Source organism: Sturnus vulgaris, chromosome 3 (genome assembly GCF_052056855.1).
Source record: "Sturnus vulgaris isolate bStuVul1 chromosome 3, bStuVul1.hap1, whole genome shotgun sequence".
Classification (NCBI taxonomy): domain Eukaryota; kingdom Metazoa; phylum Chordata; class Aves; order Passeriformes; family Sturnidae; genus Sturnus; species Sturnus vulgaris.
In genome coordinates, this window is record NC_142245.1 from 27,564,200 (window position 1) to 27,587,872 (window position 23,673).

General features: G+C 36.9%; 1 protein-coding gene across 2 annotated transcripts in view; it reads right to left on the bottom strand.

Annotated features, from left to right (window-relative positions):
* Positions 1–422: 422 nt before the first annotated feature.
* The window catches only part of SRBD1 (S1 RNA binding domain 1), a 122,747-nt gene continuing 99,496 nt past the window's right edge, over positions 423–23,673 (bottom strand). For both annotated transcript variants that reach the window (XM_014877278.2, XM_088161258.1), the window contains 5 exons: positions 18,826–18,932; positions 16,141–16,317; positions 14,203–14,349; positions 3,527–3,711; positions 423–1,408 (listed from right to left, as the gene is read on the bottom strand). In XM_014877278.2, coding sequence (XP_014732764.2) covers positions 1,119–1,408; positions 3,527–3,711; positions 14,203–14,349; positions 16,141–16,317; positions 18,826–18,932 — 906 coding nt within the window. In that variant the 3' untranslated portion in view covers positions 423–1,118. The remainder of the gene's footprint in view (positions 1,409–3,526; positions 3,712–14,202; positions 14,350–16,140; positions 16,318–18,825; positions 18,933–23,673) is intronic.

Consider the following 23,673-nt stretch of genomic DNA (forward strand, 5'->3'; position numbering starts at 1 on the left):
ATGTTTGACACTTGCTATAGCACATTTGGGATCATCTGTTGCAGACCAGAGCTTCTGCCAACTTACAGGCAAGTTTGATGATTACAAAGGAATAAATGCCCAACACACCAAAAACTCCCTGGAAAGACTACATATATACATATATATATATATATATATATATATATATATATATCTGCTGTTGCTGAAAACTAATCTTCCAGTGTACCTGTCCTTTGCAAACTTGGCTCAAGCAGTAAATCCTTTGAAACACCACCAAAACACCACAAAAGCAAGAAGTCTCTAGTTAGAAGAAACAAACCTCCTGTGCTGGGCACTCCTAGCAGGAAGCAGTGAGCATTCAAAGCATTAGTGATTAAGCATGTGCTGGAAAGAAAGACAACTAAGACTGCTAAATCACTTGTAGAACCAGTACACTGAGAAAAGATGGACAGAGATGTTTTTATTTTGCAGAAGTACAGAACAACACAAATGTCTTTTGACACCTTTGAGCAAAGTTCCTTAAACTGCAAGGTACATCCAACTGCATTACGCCATGACAACTGAGAAAGCAAAAATAATACAGGTAAACAGACCTCCTAATAACATTGGTCAAATAAATTAAAGATAACTATTTCTGAACCACCAATAGTTTTAGCAGATGCTTTTTCCTCAGTCTACTTTTGATGCAATGTCATTGCCACTTAAATTAAAAAGACCACTTTTTTCCTACCACTAGGAGCCTTCTTTTAGACTGTCAAGCAGAAAACTGGGAAACAGAATGGCTGTTTTTCAGGAGAGGAACTATAGATGTGTCTGCTTGTGCAGTACTAACTGAAGATTAAGACAGCAAATCTTGCACAGACAACAGATAAGAGATCTGTCTGACAGCCCACTGGAACTTCGTTTGCACTGCAGACAAAATAACAAGGTTGCTTGGAGGTAATCCAAAATCTGTTCCAACAATTATCAACAGAAAGGATTCAAGAAATGTGGTAAAACTGAAAACTGTAAAACCAAAAAAAATAAAAAAATAAAAAAGGCGCTGAACGTTTCAAAATGTGCAAATGCCTGAGTCTCCACAACCTTGCTGACATTACTCATCCTTTAAAGTCAAGGCTCAATTACTGAAACCCCTCTCATAAAACACGAATAAGATCCAATGTTATCCTCAATCGAGGAATATCAACATTAAGCACTTTAACTTCCACTCTTTCTCCAGGACCTAGGCCCAGGCTTCTTCTCTTCTTCACTTTAGATAGTTTTGCTTCTGTTATGTTTCGCGCTGGAATCAAGCCTGCTTTTCCCACACCAATATCAACAAAAACTCCAAATGGCGTTGCATTTTCAACTTTTCCAGTCAAAACAGCACCAGCACTTAAGTCTTCAAAGCAGACAATGCTTCTCTTGAAGTCAGGTTTATCAAAATCTGTTACAGGAAACAAGAAACACAAATAAGGTTCTGGAGAAAAAGGGTTTCTAGGAGTTGTTTCCAGATTATAGTTTCTAATTAATAAGTCATCCCAAGGTACCTCTTAGGTCCCAAATACTGCTTTCTGTACATTTTTAAATAAAGACCTATCTGTGATAAACAACTTGTTTTGTTACTCACTTTAAAAGACTTAGATTATTGAAGTAACAAGTATACTGAATTTTGTGTTATGAAAATATCATAAGGGGATCAGAAGCGTGTTGTATAGTAGGCAGTGACTGAGAGATTCTTTACATTTTCTGGGATCGAGGGTGAAAATACTTGAGGTGACTCGAGCTACATCAATTATACATGAAATTCTACTCCTGTAGAAATTTCTGCACATTCACAGGAAGATGAATACTCAGTTTCACCACATACCAAAAGAAAAGAGTCAGCAATGCACTGTTCTTAGGCTTGCTTTTTATCTGCACCAAGACATTATACAAGCTTTATCACAGTGTTGCTTTGCACCAACAGCTTGAAAATCACATAAGCATGATCATAAGCAGGGATAATATTGGGATATTAATGTTCACATTTTGCATTTAAGGGCACAGTTAGTTTTTTTTTTAAACTCTTATTTCACTACCACTTTCTGATTCTGCAGAAAATCCTTCTGAGCCATCTTAGCAACTTCTCTTTCAATCTTTTCCTATAGTTTGACCTTTCCAAGATACAAGGACTGAGATTTTCCACAAGGAGCATCACCAAACCAGAATTGCAATAATTTTTCTCTGTTTGCTTTTGAGAAATAAAATTCAGCCTGAAAAAGTTTATAGCTAAAATGCACTGGAATTTAATTAGTCGGTGGATCTGTATTGGCTTTGCATGGCAATGCTTTGGTCGGTGTGTATGTGGGCTACTGTGAGTGGTGGCTTCTGCAGCTTTGCCTGTGTCAAATAGGTTCACTGCTGTCCAAGGTCATGCCCATTAACAATGGTGGGAAGTGCCTCTGGGATAAAATATTTTTAAAAGAAAGAAAATCTCTGTGCAACAGCAATTGCAGCCTGGGAGAGAGAAGTGAGCATATGTGACAGAAACAGCTCTGCAGACACCAAGGGAAGGAGGAGGAAGAGCTCCAGATGCCAGAGCTGAGATTCCCCTGCAGCTCATGGAGGATCCTACCAGAACAGGTAGATGTCCAAAAGAAGGCTGTGACCCTGTGGGAAGCCCACACTGGAGCAGGTTTTCTGGCAGGACTAATGACCTCATTAGGGAACAATGCAAGTCTGTTTCTAAAGGACTTTACTCCATGGAAGAGACCCATGCTGGAGCAGCTCACGAAGAACTGCAGCCCATGGGAAAAACTCAAGATGGAGGAATCCACACAGCTACATAAAGCTATTAGGCTGCCTTCTGCAGCCACAGAGTCTGTCTAAAGTAATACTGAATGTCCTAGATCAGCAGAATATGAACATTTCCACTGAAGATTCTCTCTTTTGCTTTTATGTCTCCCTATGTTAATAGTCTATCCTACTGTAATTTAGATGTGAGATCATCAGAACAAATTGAGACATGAAAATACACATTTTCAAGATCACTAGTGGGGAATATTTAAAAAATAAGCACAGAAACCATTAATGAAATAAAAAAGAAATGTTGGTTTGGCTGTTTTTTAAGCATACATTTATTATATATCACTACAAGCCTGCATCTTTGCTGTCTACCTTTATCTCCTGCTGTTGTAAGAGAATCCAGCTGTAAGTTTCATTACACTACAGCATGCCCAGATGTTTTACTTCATCTTTCTCTTCCTCTACCTCAAACTGTTCAATACCACTACAATCAGTAGAGAGCCAACATATTGAAATTATTTCATTTGTTAACAGCCATGTAACTCCCCTTCCTGTGGCTGAAAATTGCCATGATTTAAGACAGGATTCACACTCCTTACCTACAAAACTGAAAAGAAACATCTGACTATGATATAGCCTTTACCTTGACTGAGAAAAGAAATGGAGTTACACATCCATGAAAATCTAGTACTGATTTTAGAAAAAGAAGATGTGCTGTTTTAAAACCGATATGTAGAACAAGCAAACTGAGATTAGAACCTTCCAAACTGAGGTTTACCTGTGCGGATGTCATAGCCTTCAGGCTGAGTGAGACCATCAATGATCAGCTGCAGCGTGTGCACGGTGGTATTGAGCTTTTTGGCTGTGCCTTCCATTCCTTCCTTTTGAATTATCACATTTACTTTTTGTTGCATATCTGATTTTCCTATGTCATTTGCATTTCCTCCAATGAGAGATAAAAACCTAGGAAGTTCAAACAAAGATAGAAAGATTTGTAACATCCTTTAGTGGGAACTGAACCTTTGCTCTATTATTTTTTCATTGATGAACGAACAAAACTTCTGATAAAATGTATGAACAGTTTTTCAAGTGTATGTCTTCTCAACTCATCACTGATCTGACACATAAATGGGAACTGAGAGTCCATCTGTATATGTGTATCTTCTGGAATAGACTGCAAAACTAGAAGCAAGAGAATAAAATGAAATTAAAATCTCTAATCAAACCACTTATTTCATCTCACAATAAAACTGAATTTCCTTATTACTGAAAAATATCCTTTACCATGAAAGTTCCCTAGAAATCAGTGACAGTTCTATAATAATGTTATTGCAATTGTCAATGTCATTCAGATTAGAATGAATGGCAATTCAGTAAAGCAACAATGAATATTCAAAATATTAAACTAATATGAAGATTCTTTAACCCAACTTAAGAAGTACTTTGCATGAAATATTCTTGTCTGTGAACTTCATAATTAAGAATAATTAATTTATCAGACACTAGGTAATCATTAAGTCAAAGTAGTCACGTGACACAAACATCCTTATCTTTCCTCATTGTCACATACATACACACATTGAAGACTGAGGCAAATTTGGACTTGTATCTAAAAAGCTGCAAAGAAACAAAAGGAATACGTCTAAAAAATTATGTCCTGACATGCGATCTCCACCATGACCTGCATCTCACCAAGAATAAGCCTCATCTACCCGGCTTTAACATGCCCCTTATTGTTGGCAGGAAGCACAATTTTTTTTGCATGTTCTCCACCACAGCAGGCAGGTAGAATTACTGTTCTTGTCCTCCAGAGTCTGAATAAACATTCCTTCCAAATTCCTAAAAGAGATCCCTCTTTGCTTTCCTTATCATGCTTCACAACAGGTGCAAACTGCAATTCTCAAAAGAAGAGCTGACCAGCAGGTTCATGCCCTGAACTTGGTAGGAGACATTCCAGCTGTATAAGAAAGCAAAAGCCCCTGGTACTCGACCTCCTTTCCCCTGCCAAAATACATGCTGTGTTTTTATCAAAACCTGAGGCTAGTATTTCTTTTGTCAGGAGACCCAGAGGGTTTTTTGTTTTGTTGTTTCCTCTTTCTAACCCAGAGGAACCAACTGAGATTATTCCAGGTGGTGAGCAATAGAAAGTTATATGGATTGAAATACAAAACTAAATTTATTTTGGATAAAATATAAATTGAAGAGACATAATTAAAGCACTATCTGACTTTCAGTAAATCACTAAATTCATCTTTGACCATAAGGATAAAGCTTCACTTAAAAATGTCCATTAATTTTGCTAAAGGAGGACATCTGTTACAATTGTCAGAACTTCTACTTTACTGAATTCAAGTACAAGCATAGTGACTTAAGTGTACTGGTAGCTCAAACACAGAGATTTGCACTTAGTAGTGATAAATATAATTTTAATTAATTTTTTTAGTGCATACACATCTTTCATGTGGCAATGTATGATGAAAATTAATAAGGACTTGGATGGTGTTGTTCTCCATATTTACTGAATTTTGCTATGACTGCATATTGACTTTTGACATCACTTTTTCAAATTAAACTTCTTAAGGTGGTTTGGAAGTAAATCGTATAGCAAAACGTTTTATAATATCAAGTGCAAACTTTTTTTCTGTAAACTAACAAACCTCACCACTACTATTTGAACATTTTGTCTAATAAAAGGTACAAAAAATATCAGCTGTTCTGTGAAACGAAGCCACCTTCTTCTGCAAAGGAGTCTCAAAAGTGGTTGCAGTGCTAATGCTGAAAACGAGCCCAGGCCCAGGTGAAGTGTTCCTCCCCAGAGTGCTGGGGTTGCTGGCTGCTAACACTGGACAATGCCCCACCAGAGCACTAGTGACAGGCGGCAGCTGCCCCAGCTTTGACTGACGTGCCAGATGTAACATGACAAACCCGACCAGCCTCATGACTCAACCGTCTAAATAATGTATGCTTTACCACCCACCCCTATAAACAAGTTTGTTGACATTCACGTACTTGGCTTTATTTTACTTCAAATTGAAACTCAGCTTGAGTACGTCCAAGTAACATTTTCTCACCATTAGGATTTCGCAGAAGCGCATTGACTTCGTGAATTGATCACAGGGTGGGTTTCACCACTAATAAGTGCAACCACACAAAACAGCCACCAAGGTATATTAAAAATGCACTGTTTCATGCAAAGATGTCACACGTGTGGATAATGCAATCGAATGAACAGTGTGTTACACGCAAAAGGCTGGAAAGAAAACCAGTCTGAAACAGGGCACAATCCAAGTGCCTTCAAACACGATTTGTGAAAGGTGTTTCACCTTCTGCTCCTTCCCCTGCAACCACCTCTCTCTGGATATATCAAAGCATTTATCTGAAATTAAAAAGGATTCCTCATCTAGGCAAGGGTGGTAGGTTTGGGTCCTATGTTATCAATTACAATTGTGTAAATAACATACTAATGTGGTTACTGCTCACAGTAAAATTTTGGCTCCCCCTGAAGATGATGCTTAAACAAGTCTAAACAAATGATGAGTCCCACTGACTTCTACAGAATTTTAACATTCTAAAAATCAGACATTTTGTTAAGAATACTTCAGAATTATGGGTTATATATCAGGCAAAACAGAGCTCCGTAACAAAGCCCAGCATGCACATATGCAGAGAAGAAATACTTTTTATAAGAAACACTATTATTTCTACTGTCATTTTAGAATAGGTTTTGGTAGAACCTATGTATTAAAGTATTTCCAAATTAAAATAACTTCTTAGTGATTGCAGATGCAGTTAGTTTTAGAAATAGTGTTGAATCTAATTATGTATTTAGTGTATCATTTTTACTCAAATGAACATAGCCTGAGGGCACTTGGACTAAAAAGAAAAATCAATATAAAGCACGACTCTCTGACTGAACAGTGGTGCATATATTGATAACTTCTATTTTAAAATGTCATTGCTAAGAACAAAATTAATTTTCTCCTTATTAAAAAAGCAAACCAACAACTTCCTTCAAGAATTATTTCACAGTAAGAAAAAAAAAGACAGACATAGTTGGTAGTAACTCTTGGATATGGCTATGGGGGGAAAAAAGAGGTTTCCCTCAACTTAAATATTTTGATCCTAATGTTAAACCATCTCACTGCAATCTTTGAAATATCTCACTCACACAATTTGTAAACAACAGCTCCAGGTGCACAACATAAGAATATGAATGATCTGTGCAAAAATGAAAGTCCTTAAAATATTTTCCTGGCTACATATATGAAATAAATAATATGTTGCAGTAGCTCAAGTACTATGTTTATCTACTAGAAAGACAAAACCTAAAGAAAAGTTAACAGAAATGGGGAAGTTGAGACTTTTTTTCTGAAGTAAGGTCATTCTTAGAAGATACATTATCCTTACTTCCTCAAATGCCGAGTATGTGAATTAATGGTGAACTTTCTGCTCAAGGTACATCAACTCAGATAAAAGCTGCCAGAGTCTTAGGAAGAAGAGGGTGAAATTAAAATAGTTTAGAACTTTAAGTTTTATGGTTTCGACATTTAGAGAATACTCAGAAACCTTTGCAATCACCTTTGTTTTAAAAGCAATCTTTACAGTCTTACAAGACCTGCAGAGAATGGTCATGGATAAATGACTGATGTTTTTATTTAATACATAATTTCATCCATCTTATCCAGATAAAGAAAGAAAAGTAGCATAAATGTAACAAATAAGCACATCATGTTCACTTAACATATACATCTGCACAAAATTATAGCACAGCCCTTACAATGCTCGAAAGATAATTGAAATTTCACTGGAATGCAAAAAATAGTCAGAAAAGAGTAAAAATTTTACCAAGAGAAGCCTACAGTAAATTTTTAAGAAGTTACTCTAACCACCCCCCAAAAAGCTTCTTATAATGTGCAGGAGTTCTAAAGCTTTGCAAGGGCTTTATTCACAGTCATTTCTGTTTTGTGTAATCATTTCCAGCAACATGACTTAAGAGCTGGGAGTACTGGATTCATTACATTAAAGCAACATGATACGCCATTACATCTTGTCACAGTGCACACATGAATTAATGGTAAACCAACATAATCACTCTGAAAACAAAACAACTCTGCATTAGCTTGCACTTTGTTAGGTAAAACGTACATTTATGACAGTAACAAGCTTAAATTATGCAGACATTTATGTTTTAGTAATGTTTTGAAGTGCAAAAGCAGTATTTGTACAATGCAGATGTTGACTGCTCTTTTTCCCACCAGTGATACAGATCCTCAATTTTTGATTACCGATGAAGACCATGTATCAAACAGTATTTGTGCATTACTTTCTGTAATTAATTGCTGGAAACAGAGAGCTAAAGATTCAAATATATCTAAAACTACTTACATGGTTTAGCCAGACAAAATTATTTAACCAATATGTTTTTCTTCAAATGCATAAATTATTAATAATGTAGATTACTTGATTGCATGCAGAAAGCACTCAGTTTATGAAATTTTGAACTTGTAAATTTTAAGAAACAATGAGTTTCTAAATGAGGAAAGAAATTCAGACACAGTTCCACTGCAGCATAGCCACTTTGCTCCCATACCATCAGGCATACTGCTTTTGGCTGTTCTCATGACTACTGCTATATCATGTAACTGGAGTGCAACCCGAGATACAAAATAGTGAAACATGATTAGTTACCCACAAAGAATTAGTATTCCACACTTAGAGTAGAAAATTACATTAAAAAGGTCTTGTGGGAGTTTTGACCAATACTTTTTTCTAAATTCAACTAGTGGGAAGTTATGTAAGTTCCAAAAAGTTTGACAAATTAAAAATGCTATTTAATTTATGAGTCTAGTATATTTCTCCATTATTTCCAAGTTCTTCTAATCATTCTTGTTAACTGTATTTTACAACACATTAAAGTTTTAAAATGTCTTTATTGGATGGCAATTGGCAGTGAAAGCTTTTTCTGGTCTTCTGTTTACTGACAAGATAACTTTCAAAAACGTGACCTCTAAAAATCCAGCTAAGTTATAGTAAAACCTGTGAATGAATTGGCCTTCTAAAGTGATGAATATGAACAGTTATTTATAATACTTAATGGCCACAATTCTGCAAGTGCTCTCCTTAATCAGGGCTGGACATTGGCTATTGGAGATAGTCATAAAGGTTCATTAATTGACTGAGTTTAACTTTTCAAAGTTTCTTTTAAAAAAGCCCCAAAATGTAAGACTTTATAAGTATTAGTCTGCACATTAAATAATTCAAATACCCACACACTTGTGTACATGCAAGTACAGTCTCATTCAAGTGGACAGAAGATATTTCTGAAATCTTTGTAAGCAAAGGTCTTCTACCATAGTAACAACTCTACCCCCTGTAAAAATATTCACGTGTAGACTGCATTATTAAATGGAACACAACAACTAGTTTTTATTGCTCAAATACTATAGTAAGTAAGAATTCCCTCCTTGATTTCTACTCCCCTTAAGCATTGCCTCAGTTGTTTGGCAACAACTAGGGGACGTGGACAGAGGCAAATCAGCCTGCCAGAGAGCTGAAAATGGGATCAAAGGACAAGCTTCCAGTTGCATAAAGGGCAGGAGACAAAAGTCCTTCTTTTGGTGGCCTCATCAACAGTTTTTCTTCTGCATTTCTTATGTGCCAGTACTTGCCTTCAAAGCCAGCAAATGCAGCTTATCAGAACAGCAAATGAGATACTATGGATCAGCTGCTACATCCACCCATGCAGAGTACAAGAACCATCAGGGATATTTGAAATATGACTGATTGGCCTATAATGGAATATAAACTGTGATCAATACAAGTGTCTTGCTGAAATGAGTACCAAATCGAAGTGTTTCATTTTAGTGAAGCAAAAGCCCATGAAGAAGTGCTTGCTGAATTCTCTTGGGACTTTGAATTCCTGCTGAAGATATCAAGCAGCATTATCAATACACAGAGAATGGCAAGACTTCAATCTTCACAGCAGGTGACTCTGCCCAGTATGTCAAAAATTCTCTTAAAACATAACCAACCACAGTGAGCAGGACTGGCCTCTACCAGGCAAGGTCTTAAACCCAGGTAATCAGCCAAGGAAGATCCCCACCTCTATTATTCTAAGTTACAGCTTTAGATCTCTTACATTGGCAAAAAATTTATACTTCTAGGTCAGGCTAAAATACAACCTGTCTGCCAGATGCTGCAATCTGTGAGCAGCAAATGCACATTCTGAGTGCCAGCCTTTCGCAAAAAGCATTTTAATGAGATTTAAATAAAAAAGTCAGCAAATGTTAAAATTCAGTCACATGAAACCAACTGCACCCAGCAGACTGATAGAACAAAGAAAAAACATTGCGTTTTCTTTCCAACATTTTGGTTTATAAGCATAACCCGGTTGTAACTTCTGGGGACTTCCTAAATGTTTCCTCGGTTTTCCTACCGATTCTTTAACAATACATACCAAGAAATTGGATATGCTCTACATATTGTATTAATTGTATGTAGAAGATTCTGCCACTATAAACTGGTGTTCACATGCAGACTTTTCAAAAACTTAAAGCATGGTTCTGCTTTGCAGGAAAATAGGCTGTCTATAAAGTTTTGAGGTTTTTATTTAGCTTTTCGGAATTTCCGATTCATAATATTTAGAGGTGTTTGTAAGCTTGATCATTGCACATGACAAAGCCAAGCTCTGACAGTGTGGAAACCATGAACAAAAATGCTCTGGTCTTCTGCAGAGCGTGTTAAATCACTAGTAGGATATTTTCCAATTATTTTACAGAAATTGTACAGATTTTAAGTTAAGATGCTCAAATGCCATAAATCAATCATACCAGCACCATTTGTGCCACTGTAGTAAAGATTACATCAGTGTTTCCATTATAAAAACCCTATTTTTCTAAATCAGCCCTAAAAATTGGCTCCAGCCTGAAGTTTGGCAACCAAAGTCACCACTTGGGAGTAATTATTTTAACCATATTTTTCTTTAATGGATTGGCTTTTCAAGCTACAAAATAGTCCTGAAAAAGAAAATTAGTGGTTTCAAATTTTGGTAAATTTCTATCCCTCAAAAACATTGTTTTAAAACCTGATAATTTTGCATGTCATAAATCAGCAATGTAGACTGCTGCCTTTGAGTAATTTGGCTATAAGCAGTGGATAAAAATCACCATCTTATTTCATTTAAAAATAAATGTAATTTTCCATGAAAACTTTTAATCCAATAAAACTTTCAGAAACTACTTTCTCATAGCAAGATGTGGTAGGCATTGCATGAGGAAGCCTTTATGATTCACTTACGTAGCAGCCATTCCATACATTTTAATTTTCATGGTTAGAGGTATGTAATACTGGATTTTGGACCAAATCTGGTCATATTCAAGACAATTCTGCTCTTTGGCAGCACAGATCCACCTGTGAACTTGACACACTCCCTGACAAAGTTCAGTGTAAGAACAGAAGAAATACTCTGATAGCACTAGAGCCACAGAACTCATTAAGACCTATCATTTTAAAAACTTTATTACTAAATACTGATTCTAACCTACATCTAACAGTTTCATTTTTTCTCAAGCATTTTACTTTAAGTTATAAGAATTATCAGTTAGGTTTTAACCTAGTTTAATTCTAGCATTGTAGAAAGACTTTCAGATATTGGCTAACTTCCATAAGACACCTCCAACCAACACCATGAACATGATTTGATCTTCAGGCTCTCAAATGCTTTCTCATGAATGTAGGCTCAGCAAAAGGGAATTACAAGCCCAGTCCCATCCACTGCCTGTCAGCAAAACTCACCAACAGCCCTGATAAGCTTTGGACTGAATTCTCCATGCAGTTGGAATTCCTAGTAAATTTTTTTCTTAATTCATACTCAGGCAGGGAAAAAGGTTTGGAAAGCTGTTTTCTTAAGTTCTGAGAAACTTAGCTCATATGCTTTTTCTGAAAGGACATTTTAAATATATAATCATTGCTAAATTATAGCATTAGTTGCTTGAGGGGAGGATGTCTGGTTTATATTTAGCCCTTATGTCATCAGTGTCAATTTTTAATACTACACATCTTGGCTTTTGTCAGTTTGCTGCAGAGCTGTATTTTCTTTTCTCAAAACAGCTATTTGCCATGAAAAAAATATAAAATATATTTGCCCCCTCCCCCACACCATTTTGTGATATCGAGTTGCTGCAGAGTCATACAATCTATACCATGAAAGTCATCACCTTCATATTTAACACACTTTAAAGAAAAATACACATACTGTTGTCCATAAAGTACATTCACAGGAAGCACTCGGAGACTTTTGTACCCCCTGTCATAATATGTGTAGAGATATTATAAATGTAAAAAGTAAGACAACAGAGAAATCTAAAAGGATGCAGAAAAGACTGATACAGTTAGTTACAGAGAGAGATGCTATGCTAATTAGTTTTGGTGCTTCATTAGCAGATATTGTAATTGTTGTAATAAATTTGCTTTGTAATCAACTTAGATTCTTCTGCATTTAGGAAAAAAAAATCAAAACAACAAAAACACTCCACAACAAAGTCCTGCATGGTACTATATGCATGACATACACTTAGACCTAAATACTTCACCTGAAAATTCTGTCTAGGACAGCCAAGTGTTTGGTGAGAAACAGAGAACAGAAAACGGCACTGCTGGAAATCTGCTGTAAAATACTTGCATTATCCAAAGAGAGACAATGAGGTAGATTCACTTCTGCATGGGCTTAGAAGCAATTGAAATCTGAGTGTGAAGCTGTGCACATTTTAAGACTCAGCAAGGCACCTTCTAAGCAGTGCTGGAGGTCCATTAGGTGAAACATGCATAAGCCTGGGGCTCAAACCAATGTCTTGGCTGAGATGGAAAAATCGTGCTCATTAATTTTTTTATTCTATTTTTTGTTAAATAGTGCTAGTGGTGGGTTCCCAGTCAAATTTCAAATCACAATTATATGATCTGTGATACCTACTAAAATTATACAATTTCAGCTGTATGTGAATATCTGTTCTACCCTATGCAGTAATAATCCCACTCACCATTTCAGATATAAAAGTCACTCGTGCTGTTTTTGAAACAAAGTTACGATTCTTTATTTTCTGACCAACCTTTGTGCAAATATTGTATGTAGGGAAATTACTGTAATATTCCACCACTAACTGCATATTCTTCTTTGCTCTCTAAAGCAATTCATCCACATCAGGCTTTAAGCAAGGCTGGTAGCACTGTTACCACTTTACTAATGACATTAGTGTACCAGGGCTGGAAAGCTAAAAACTGAAATCCATGTACTTGAAATTTGACTGGAATTCAATATTGAAATTCAAAATTATTTTAGAATAACCAATTTATTTTTGCTTTTTCGTATTGACTCACCTACATGAAACAATCTCCAGTTAAGGTAACCAAAATGCACACCCTATAAATCACCTACCAAACGTAATATCATTATGATCAGGACCTAAACTGATGGCTTTTTCCCCACAGCTACACACAGCAGGGACTTTGCAACAAATGTTGATGTGGAAGAAAAAAAGGAAATTGGTCATGGAAAAAGAAAAACCAAAGTTATCTACACACTACACAACTGCAATAGACTCTACCAGGAAATTGCACAATGGGTCCTAGAATCAGGCACAAAGAAGAATGAACTGTGGCAGGGAGAGGATGGAAACAAAAATGCACTGCATGCCTAGCAGAAGGAAAGCATGGAGACCTATGGATAGGAAGAGAGAGAGTACACACTGAAGGGAAGGTGTCCTAGAAGTGCAAGGTCCTGTAACACTTTTTTAGGTAAGAAAGTCAAACTTTGTAAAGTCAGAAATTCTGCATCTCTCTTTGAGGTTTAAAGATGGTTTTGTTCATAAAATGGGAAGAACAAGTTTGTTTGTCCAGCCATAAAATTCCCAATAGAGATCATAAGAATCTTAAAGCAACTGGCTACAGGTGAAATCAGCTCCAGTACTTTTTAAGAAAAGAATCTGTTCAGTAAAAATCAGTGGAAAAATAAATATGTGACCATTTATGGTAGGAGATAATGTTTTCTGAAGAGGAAAAGGAGAGTCCAATTTCAACCAGGGCTGCTGATAGAAAAGATCACAGCTTACAGTAGTATTTCAGAGGCACACAGGGATTTCTAATTAGTTTTTTCTGACATACATAAAAACCATTCTCTTCTTTCAGTCACTTAGTAAAACACACACTATTTGTGTATTTGGGAACTTATATATACATCTTAATTAGATCTTGCAGTATCCAAATTTAATTTTAAAGGCCCATAGTAATGACATGCTCACATATATCCCAAGCATACCTTCTTCTTAAAGAAAGGGGTAACAGCTTCAAAACAATATAAATATTCCTGTTTCAAAAGGCTGAGCAAGCTGTTGTCAGAAAAATCAGTACTTTCATTTTAAAAATTGATGGTGTCAGTGGTTCAAAAACTTTCCCATCACTTACCTCATTGCTATGTTGTAAGACTCTGGATGAATACAAGTTTGGTCCAAAGGATTGGGCTGCTGTGAGGCACATGATGTCAGCTTACTCTTCTTTTTACCCAGTGCACCTGCTTTAGTCAAAAGTGCACGACTTCCAAGGTCATTTTTACTGCCAGAAATCAAAAATGGACATGTCATTCTCAATGAAGATGATCCTGGACCGGTGTTCACACAAAAAACCAATTCATTTTTTCCCCCTTAAGTTTCCCTCAAACAAAATAATTTATCAGGACACATGAAAGGCATCAAATGACTCCTACTGCAAATGCTCCTTTCATACCTCTTTGGTTTGTTTTTTTTTCCTAAATCACAAGTGGTTCCTGCTTTTGGAGGACAAAAGAGAACGCACTGAGGGACCTGACACTAGAACTGGCATTTTGGGTTCCACTCATCAACTGTTGGCAGAAATTCAAACATATTTTCCTCTTTCCTCGATTTTTAAAATAACCGCCATTTGTTAAATTTCCAGTAAAAAGCACAACAATTCTTTCACACAGCAACCTAAAGTTATCAAAATTATTAGAAAGGATAAAAATGAGACCTCAAAGTTCATTTCAAAAGCCTCTGGTTATGTCACCTGGACCCACAAGAAGTGCTGTGGAGGCAATGGTGTTAGAGCTTTACTTTGGCCTCAAAATCCATTTCTCAGGTTATACAGTATTCCCAAGTTTTATGGAATCTGACTAACATCAGAATCATGCTCCAGGAAGGTTAAAAAACCCCAAAAACAACGTTCACATTTCACCAGTGAACATTTGCAGGGGAAGAAAAAGCCATCAGCCTTTTTTTCATGGGTTGTATTGCAGCATAAACTAGAGAAACTACAACAGATCTGTACAAGGTAAGACCTATCAATCATCGAGAGCTTTGGAAGGAATTTCTTTGGTCTTGTGGTGCTTACAGCGAGCACCATTTGGCCTGCAGCCTGTGCCTCTGTGCCAGATGGGCAACCAATCTGTATACCTTCCACCTGGGCAGCAAGCCAGTCCCTGTGTGCCCACGTCCTGCCTGGAAGTTACGCGTGTGCTGCTCGGCCAGCAGCAACTGGGAAAACAATATTGCTTCTGAGCACTGTGTTGGCTAAAAAATAGCATGTGCTTCCCAGGAAAATATTTTTTTTTTTTACAAGAGCCAGTAGCAAAAGTGTGGGGATGGTGCTACCACCATGCCCTTTCTTAGTTCTTTATTTTGGAAAGAGAAATGAGAAAAGTCAGAAGAGACATTGTGCTAGAAAGGGCATTTTCAGCTGTGGAAAGGTCAAGAGGAGCACTATGAATGGCTGAAAGAGTAGAAGACTTGGTACAGAATCAGGGAATGAGATGACAGGGAAGGGGATGACGCACTGTTGACAAACTGGACTTGGGAAAAGGCCTCCCATATTTCAGACAGAAGACAGTCACACCACACTTGCTAGGCACAGTGTAACACAGACACAGTTTGATCTAGGCAGCTTTTCAACTTCCACTCTCCAGGTAATGAAATTGAAATTCCAAAAATCTGCACTAGTTTCCTATCATTAGGTTCTGCATAATAACCTTTACTATATGAAAGTAATTAATTCACAGATCTCTATTATGCCTGAAAAACAAGACGAAAGTTTTAATATCTCAGATCACAACACTGCTGCATGACAATTTTTTTTACCAATTCAGTGGCAAAAATTTAAATTAAACTTTCATATTTATCAAAACCCTGACTTTGAGGACTAGGCTAACAAGCCATGACTATTCAGAGGAAGAACTATCTTCAACCATGGACTTTAACAAGTTAGTTTGTTGTCTTTCAGAGCACAATGGTCTAGGATTCCTGGAGTCTCAAGCATGAATACAAAGTAGAAAAGGGGAAAGTCTTCTCATTTTATTTCAGATAATTTAGTCAGAACAGTTAAAATCTCTATTACCTGCAAAAAGTCTTGATATATTCTTGATTGAATCTGATGAAGCCAGCACATTGTTGGAAGGTTTTGGGACCCAAACCTTTCACTTCTTTGAGCTGTTCTCGGTTTATAAATGGTCCGTTCTTCTCTCGCCATTCAATTATATTTTTAGCTCTGTTAGTATTCAGTCCTGCAATGTGTCTAAGAGAAAATTTGCAAAATACTTTTATTACCATTGAGCAGTCATTATTGCAAGTGCTACCCATTACAAGGATACACATTCCTATAGAAAAAGTTGTTTACAAAACTTTAAGAAATTAGCAAATAGACTCCCAGACCAAAGACATTGTCTGAAAAAGGCTCCTTTGTCTTAGTTCTGTGGAAGGAATCCACTAAAGTCAAGAAAACTTTGAACAGCAATCTGCTTCTGTACATGCCTAACTAGTAAGCCAGGGACATGTAATTTATGATCTGCTGGCTATTTCCGTAATGCCAATTCAATTTGTCATGTCTTACGGCCTGCCCCCCAGCTGCCCTCTTCAGGAAACAGTGTGGGAGGAGGGTTCAGAACAGATAAATTGTTCCTGTAAGAACAGCCTCCTCTCAGCTCTTCCAATGGCACTGAAACACCTTGCCCAACATGAAGGGCTCATGTCTGCTACCCAGAAGGAGAGTGGCTGGGAGCAGCTTGCCTTCCTCAAACAATTTAACTGATCCACAACACTTGTTTCTTTTCTCTGAGCTCTTCTTGAAATAAAAAGCAGCTGCAAACAAGCTGCATGACTTGTTCTGAGGGTAACTTGGACCTGGCCAAGAACTTACCTGTGAAGTGCAACAGTGGCTAGCCAGGTTCCTTCACAAAGCACTGAATTTGCTGCACATTTTCTGTATGTGGAGTAAAACTTTCTGTGTGTGGAGTATGTTAATCACAAAAAGAGAGAAAAGAGCTCTCGTGGGGAGTTACTCATGGCACTAGTGAAGGAAATGTCACCCACTAGGCTCTATATATCAGATGCCATTGCTTTAAGTCAGCAGCAGCAGTGAGTGACCTGTTAGTGGAATAGCATGAACTGATTCTAGAAAAACACCACCAGCAAACCCAGCAAGAGTCATAAAATCTCAGGGAAAAATGTAAAAAATCTTTCCATTATTCTCATTCTCAAGCAAAAGTTTAAAAAATAGTCCAAAGGTGAAAGCTCAGAATGAAATTAGAGAGACACACCTTTAGCCAGAGACAGAATATTAATCATTAGGAATGGAATTTTCTTCAGAAATTTCTTAGAAACATTGAGAAATCCAGCTAATTTACACTGACAAATGAACATTACACAGTTGACAGAATTTTCCACTGATGATCTCAAGTCTTTCAAGCACAATAGTCAGCAGTAATACAAACACTCTAGCACTGTCATCCCCTCCCTGTGTACTATGCCTCAAGAAGCGTATTTGATCCATCAGAAACCACAAACAGAAAGCTCTGCTCAGGCTGCAATCTAGCTAGGGTGACAATCTCATAACACTGGATGTTTGAAGGAAACTTAATGCATCAGCAGACTTAAAAAATTGTAAGCCAAGTTAATTAGACCACACAAAATACACAACGTGGTTACCACCTATAGCCCTGTCTGGACAGGGTTATCCCACATTCAATTTTGTGGAGGCACAGTAGCATCTCAGGCTGATGCTTCCTGCTGAAGTTGGACAATGTAGCCGTTTCTAGGATTCTATTCTGTTGATTCTATGAATGAAAGCTTCATTTGTCATTTAGGTACTTTGCCTTGCATTTCTTTCTTCCTAAAAACTTATCTAAATCAGACAGAAGAAACCAGATGTTGGCTAGGGATTGGATGCGCAGAGAAAGACCATGAAAGTGGGAAACCAAAAAGAATAGAAAGAGAGCTTCTTCCAAAATATGGAAAGATGTTTTTAAGAAAGATTCTAAGGGGCTAAAAAATTACAACATAGAGCTAGCAAGAATGCATTTTTCTTAACTTTCATACCAAATGTAAGTGTCATTACTGATTATGGACAGCAATATTATGGAAGAATATGGACAAAGGATTATGGACATTCTTTTCCTTCCCCTCCCACCCACTATGGAGGATGACAGCATACTTTTGCTCTTCTGAGAGTCTGTCGCCTGAACAATACTGAATTCTACACACCCAAGAGAAAATGAGCTTTCAGTTTCTAACCTTTTTCATGAAAAATAAAGTCCAGAACATTCTTTAAGTAAACATTGCATAACTATTTAACAAAAAAAACGGTAAAAAAGGGGATACATTTTTCAAGTTTGCCCTTAAATCTTTCCTTTTCTCCTTTCCTTACCAAAGTTTTACAACCTGTTTCACTTAGACGTACCTATAAAAATACCTTCTAAGAGACAAAGTACATTTGAAAATACCTTTCTCCGTGTAAAAATACATATTACTTATATCACGTTTTTCTAAAATTGCAGTGTTGGCTCAAATTTTTTAAATATCTGGTTTTTTTCTGAAGAATAGTTTTACCCTGGAGAATCACACATATCCTTAAACCCGACTCTTAATGATTCAGTGAAATACTGTCTTACTGTGTCATTTTTATGTAATTGGAAGTTTAACACAAGAACCATTTGCTCCAGCTGAGCTTGAGTCAGATGGCAGACTAAACAGAGACTCTGTGATCCAGAGCCATGTAATTACTGGAATAGGAAAATGTTTCACTCACCTTAATAGTATTTCTGAGCAGATGTTAATATCAACTCCTACAAAGCTGACACACTCTTCAACCACGCTATCCAGAGTTGCTTTGAGCAAAGTCTGTGATACATCATGCTGAGAAACAAAAATGGAGATATCTGGTTATATATAGCATATAGCACTAACATCAATAAAATAGCTGCTGGAAATTAACAATCTTATGTGAGGGTACCAGTTAAAAACATGAATTGTAGAACACAGTTTTTAAAGGTCCCCAATATCTCTTTGAAACATCTTCGTCATGATACAAATCTCTAGAATAAAGACACTTCTTTTCCCGGTATTGTTCTTTAATAACTATTTCCCTGCATCTTGTAAAAACAAAACTTCACTAAAAACATTATTACTCAAAAAGAGTAATGCTTCTGGTCAACTACCATGTCTTGTCTTTAATCATAAATTTATTTACCTATAAAATCAGTTTACTACAAATAGAGATCACATTTTGCACCAGTACACACAGATATTTCCCAAATAGTCCCACTTATGAGCATCACACTACAGTACAGTTATTATTTACTAAAAGAAAAAGCCACGTACTGTATGAAGGTGAGTAATACATAAGGTACTTATCAACCTCATGGCGACAAAATGTTTCAAATTTTGAATGGATATTTGTGGGAAGATTGGCAGGCCCTTGACCAAAGCACCTCTAATGGAAACGTTCACAGTGTTTCCCTCTTTCCCCCCTAAAAGAAAAATCAGTCACACTTGTCAAAGGTAAAAGTTCTGAAGCTCTAAGATTTCTTTTCCTCCCAAATGTAGGCATACTTCAGTCTGTAACTGCGAGTTCCCCACACAAGCCCATCAGTGCTTAGAAGTCTGACCTGGAGGGAGAAGCCTCTCTAAATGCAGGAGCTAATTCAATCACTATGTTAGCTTAGCTTCAGGGCTCTTCTGCATCACTCATGTAAATCTGGGTTGATCTGTTGTGGTTTCATGATGCATTCATTTAGGACATCAAGCTGGATCCAAGCCAAGGCACCAAACACTTCATCCATTACTTTGTTTTACATTCGAAGCCATTCAGATCTTTTAAAGATTTCACTGTTAAATTTAACATGCCAATAGCATCAATCCCAATCTGCTAACACTGGTATTTCATTAAGCAGTGGTTAATAACTGAGGCAGTTGTAAAACTTCAGGCAATGCATTTCATAGCTCCCTGTTTCAGGTGATGGTAATGGGATGCATTTTCATGATGTGATATATAATTAAGTTACTTACAAGCACAAAGCTCATATTTCGCCAGTATTACTCTTCCTATATTAATTTTGCATGCAAAACACCATGTAGATGCATAAGTACTGGCAGTTGCACACATCCTTGGTCTCATAACCACAAAGCTTGCTTGTACACTTGGCAGATCAAACATCAGTTTCTACTTACTAATGTATTGCTGCTGATGCCTTAAGTTTTAGCTTTCATATTTTCCAGATTCTGTACTGCATCAGTATATAAGTCTGAACTTCATATAAAGCATTAGCAAGTTCTCTTCACAGTTTAGTTAGACAAAACAATCCTTTTCCAGTCTGAGAACCAAGGACACCGTTGCAGCTTCAGGCTCCAAAAATATAAACAATAGTGAATTGAGGAGAGCAAACTGGAGGATGGGACTTCATAACCTGAAGCTGTAATTAGACAATTGGCCCCAGTTATACAAAGGGACCAAAACATAAAACTGTGAAAAGTCATGACCTGGCATATATCTTGGCTGTAGCCATGGCCAGGCTCTTGTACTGCCCAAGGTGTATCCTTTGAAGGCCTTTTAATAAACAAAAACTTAAGGCGTCACTACTGCAATGTAATAGCTTCTTTTTGAATAAAGACACAAACAAAAAACATACCCTTAAAAGAAGTCTTATGTTTCCTTATGTTTCATTTTTCTGACTTACTGAAAATATAGTTTCCCTTAATGAGGACTATATTCCCTCCTCCTCCTGGCATCAGCCATGTAATATACTAGAGCTAGAGGCTTCCAGCTCACACACACACACACACTCATGCAAGGATACATTTATACAACACAGTACAAGAACCAAAATAAAATGTTCAGAAACAACACCCACATCTTTTCTTTGCCAAGTACAGCTGCCAAATACTGGGCTAGGTTTTTCATTAAACGTTTTATTTGAGGTTCACTGGAAGATAAAGATTCTAATTTAAAAAAACCAAGTTCATTGTGATGAAGGAAGGCATAAGGAGAAAAAAAAGTGGAGAGGACAATCTCCTTCTGCTTCTAGGAAGGCTACTGACTCCGAAGTACTTGCAAGTTGATTATGATACAGTTTCATAAATTAGATCAACAAATTCTACTAACTGTAGCAGTTCTTGACCACTTCTAAAAAAAACTTGTTCTAGACAACTGTTCTGAATATAGAGCCTGTGGCAAAGAGAAGTGTAGATTGCTGCTTCCCCAAGTTTCAGATTCATTCCTTAAGATGATGATGATGATTTTCCACAATGCCTTATAGCATAGGGTGTAGCAAAGAAGGAAATCCATCAATCTGGTCTAACCTTTTTAAGGAGTTCTTTGGAAGAGACTTGTTTCAACAGAAACTTTATTTTCAGCCTGCAGAAAGTGAAACTAGATAGTAATTCAGTCTACTATATTCCCTGAAAATCAAGGAAAGGATCTGTCACAATCCAAAGGTAAGCATCCTAAAATATATTCGCTAAGGGAAGAAATGCCAGTGCTCACAGAAACTCATTTTCAAATGCACGACTGACATTTATCTAGAGACCTGAATTTTTGATTTCTATAGTTAGTGTAAAATTCATGAGACACAATACATCTTGAAAAAAACCCGTAGTATACCTAACTGTCTCTTTTTCTCTTGCCAAGAAGACAAAAAGTTCTCAGGTCTCTCAAAGATGACTTGCATATTAACTTTATTTCTGTTTGACAAACATCATTTAAAAAAATCCAAAACAAGACATGCACAAGTTGTTCTTTATTGCTCCAACACGCAAGAGTCACGTGACTGGGAATGGCCATCCCAGCACGTACGGGAAGGCACAGATCAAGTGAACAGGCAGATGTGACAGAACAGGATCAGCATTAAACAATCCCTAAGCTTCCAGTACCTCACTGAATAACATACATTGAATGATGTTAAGTTGTAAAAGCCAGGAAAACCTTCCAGATGGCAAACCTGCCTCCCAAGATGCAGCTACTGATCATCAAAGCTTCCCTTGGCTATAATGAAGACATTTTTACACCCCTCTTTACACTCAAGGCACAGAGAAGTGTTACACATTTAGTTTCTAAAAGTAGTTATAAACATTATTATATCAATATCATTGCCAAGATTTCCTGCTTCCCAAAGGTTACACTTCAGAAAGGTTTAAAGTAGGGTATATTTTCCACTCTTTCAACAGTTTCACTGATCTTCTCAAATATCAGAGGTTAGATGATGCTATATAATTAATTCTGTGTGCTATTTATATGCACTGGGGTGGTATCAAATGAGTCAGACACTAGAAACACACGTATACCCTGCTCCTCACTCCCTACAATAGGTTTGTAAAGACAGAAATCATGAACTGCTGCATTAAGTGCATCAGAATAAAACCTACACCAGTAAAGCCCAAGTCTAAAATTCCAGGCTGCTTTCAAAGTGAGGTTATGCAGAATTTGATGTTGCAGAGTCACTGACAACCCCTTCACATACCACTGATCAGTGCATCAGCTGATCCCTGCAAATCCTTCTAAATAAGACACCTTCATAATAGCACTGACTCTGAATACACCCCAATGAATGAGGGTGTCCCTGCTAAAACTGTTCAGCAGAGCCTTTAAGCTCAGAGCCAAGCACACAAGGTGCCATCACAGCTATGTCTAATAAGTAGGAGAACGTTCTTTGGTGTGATGTTCAAACATCATCTTGAATTTACTGGCCAAATACAAAGTTTTACTTAAACGACACTCAGAAATGGCTGCCATTAAAATATTTACTGTAACAGTAGATCTGAAGACTTAATTTTATATGACGATCTCTAAAAGGATCGATACTCCCAATTTATGGAAACTAAGGCCAGCAGAAGTAAAGAGCTTGCCACAAACTGTGGGATGTCCAGTGCAAAACTGCAAACTTTTTGTTTATCATCACTGTCCAGAAAACAAAGCCACCTTGTTTCACAGATAGTATTAGCAAGAACTTATACATTTGTTTGGCTTGAGCTGTTTGTGGGGAGGACTATAGAAACTAATCTGTCCTAAGAAGTATCAGGAACAGTAAACATATTTCAGTATTTGTTTTCTAAGGAGTCACCAAGTGCACCAGGGAACATGATGCAGAAAATCACTTGATTAATTGAAACTGCAACAGTAAAGAACTATCAATCAGTAAATGAAATTCAAACATTACATGTCTCAAATATTTTTATAAAGAGTATCCCAAATATAACTTATATTCATGAACATGGAAGAAAATCAAGGGCAGCTATTTAGATCTCTGGTCACAATTACTGCTCAGATTAGTCCATGGCCAACTTATTAAAATAATCAGAAAAAATACCACACACTTCAAAGCAACCATTCTGCAAATCCATACAAAAAAAAGCTAACAATCAATATAACTTCATTTCATATAATTTAATCAATCACACAAAATGTTTACCCCGAAGAACAGTGTTTAAGAACATCTGCCTACTATGCACATGATGGTTCTGTTCTATCATTATGTCCCAATACGTCAGCTATCTTTTCTCACCATATGGTATGTAGCAGAGAACAAGGATTGTTGTTTCACTCAGTTTCAAGAGTTACAAACACATACTGGAAATAATTAACATTACTAAAACCTATCTGTTC